The 1,440-nt window shown below is 32.4% G+C and overlaps 1 protein-coding gene across 1 annotated transcript; it reads right to left on the bottom strand.

Annotated features, from left to right (window-relative positions):
* LOC125853644 (glucan endo-1,3-beta-glucosidase, basic-like) lies at window positions 1-1,047 on the bottom strand (the record flags this gene model as incomplete). Its single annotated transcript, XM_049533371.1, has 2 exons — window positions 769-1,047; window positions 1-386 (listed from the first exon to the last, which is right to left on the bottom strand). Coding segments are annotated over exons 1-2 (456 nt in total), but the record flags the coding sequence as incomplete, so codon positions are not given.
* Between the last annotated feature and the right edge of the window lie 393 nt (window positions 1,048-1,440).

Here is a 1,440-nt window from a genome sequence, read left to right as displayed (position 1 = left end):
ATTTCCCAAACCAGCTTCACCGATTGCTTTATAAATGTTAACCAAAGCAGGAACTTGAAATGAGGTAAGAGACGATGTGCCAGTAACAGGGCTGATTTCATTACCAACAGCAATGTACTTAATTTTAACATCAGGCCAGAAATCTTTAACGTTCTTCTGTACCCACCATGTCGCGTGTTCCATCCCAGAAGCAATGTGTTTCACATCTACATTTGGAAGTCCTAGTATCACTTCAATGTTTGATCCTCTTAACGCATTTAAAGCTCCATGATTCGGATCATAAAGCCTCAATCTTCCAATGTTTCTTGACTTGTAGAGCTGTATAACTTCCGAGTGTGATGGCAAGTTGTTCCCCATCATTCCATAGCAAACACCTAATTGGGCCTCTGCTCAATAACAAGTAGAAAATATGGGGTTTTAGAAACTTAACCAATTCTTGCTAGGGCAGATGTAGTATATATGTAATTACTGGTTCCTCCGAATCTAATTGTTTTAACTCAAAACTGTATACGTTTCAAAAGTTCACTACATAAGAATAAATATTAGATTTTGACTGCATTTTAAATTTTGGATCCGCCTTTGCTCTCATCCCCTCAAATTAGAAAAGTTTGTGAGTGTTAACCGAAAAATATCAAATAACTTTGGTTAAAATGAATATAGTCATGCAGGTTAGTGTGGGAAATGATACACAACTATGAGTATACGGAAAAAATAATAATTATCAACAATATTATTTTAGTCAGAAATTCAAAATGTTTAAGTAGAAACCTGTTATGTGAATGTTGGTGGCAACAAGTAATCCTAGAAGCACGATAACAGCTATTTGTGTGGTAGCCATGATGTTTGATGAGAAATGTTGTTGGTACAAACTAAGATGAACTAGGACCTATTTATAAACTATATGGAGATAGACTTGTGTATAATATTTATTAAAGTGGAATATTATTAGCATTTGTTAAGAGCCGCCAGGTGACTTGATCAACTTGATCTGTTATTTTTTGTGGAAAAAAAAGATCGATGAGCATGATGATGTATAACTTTGACTTGAAAAAAAGAAAATATAGCTAGTTAGGATTAGTTTCTATATCCACCACAATACATTTCCTCTCATAGTCTCTCCACATTTGCAAAAAATATTTACATAAAATCAAACTTTTAATTTGATCGAATACATTACATAGCACACACGTACTCATAGTTGGGCAATAAATGTGTATATGAAAAACAGTCTTGCATTCCATGATTTGATACTGACATATTTTTTTCCAACGTGGCGACTTTTCTACTTCATTTATTTGAGGAAAATAAGATTTCGGTAGAGTGTATCAGTAAAAATAATGTATTTATTAAGTTTATGTATTAGTATTAATACAATATTGTTTAGTACATTATTTTATTGTATATTAATGTGTGTATTATTAATAACATGAATTTTTAGGT

Source organism: Solanum stenotomum, chromosome 1 (genome assembly GCF_019186545.1).
Source record: "Solanum stenotomum isolate F172 chromosome 1, ASM1918654v1, whole genome shotgun sequence".
Classification (NCBI taxonomy): domain Eukaryota; kingdom Viridiplantae; phylum Streptophyta; class Magnoliopsida; order Solanales; family Solanaceae; genus Solanum; species Solanum stenotomum.
This window is presented reverse-complemented; position numbering and strand designations above follow the sequence as displayed.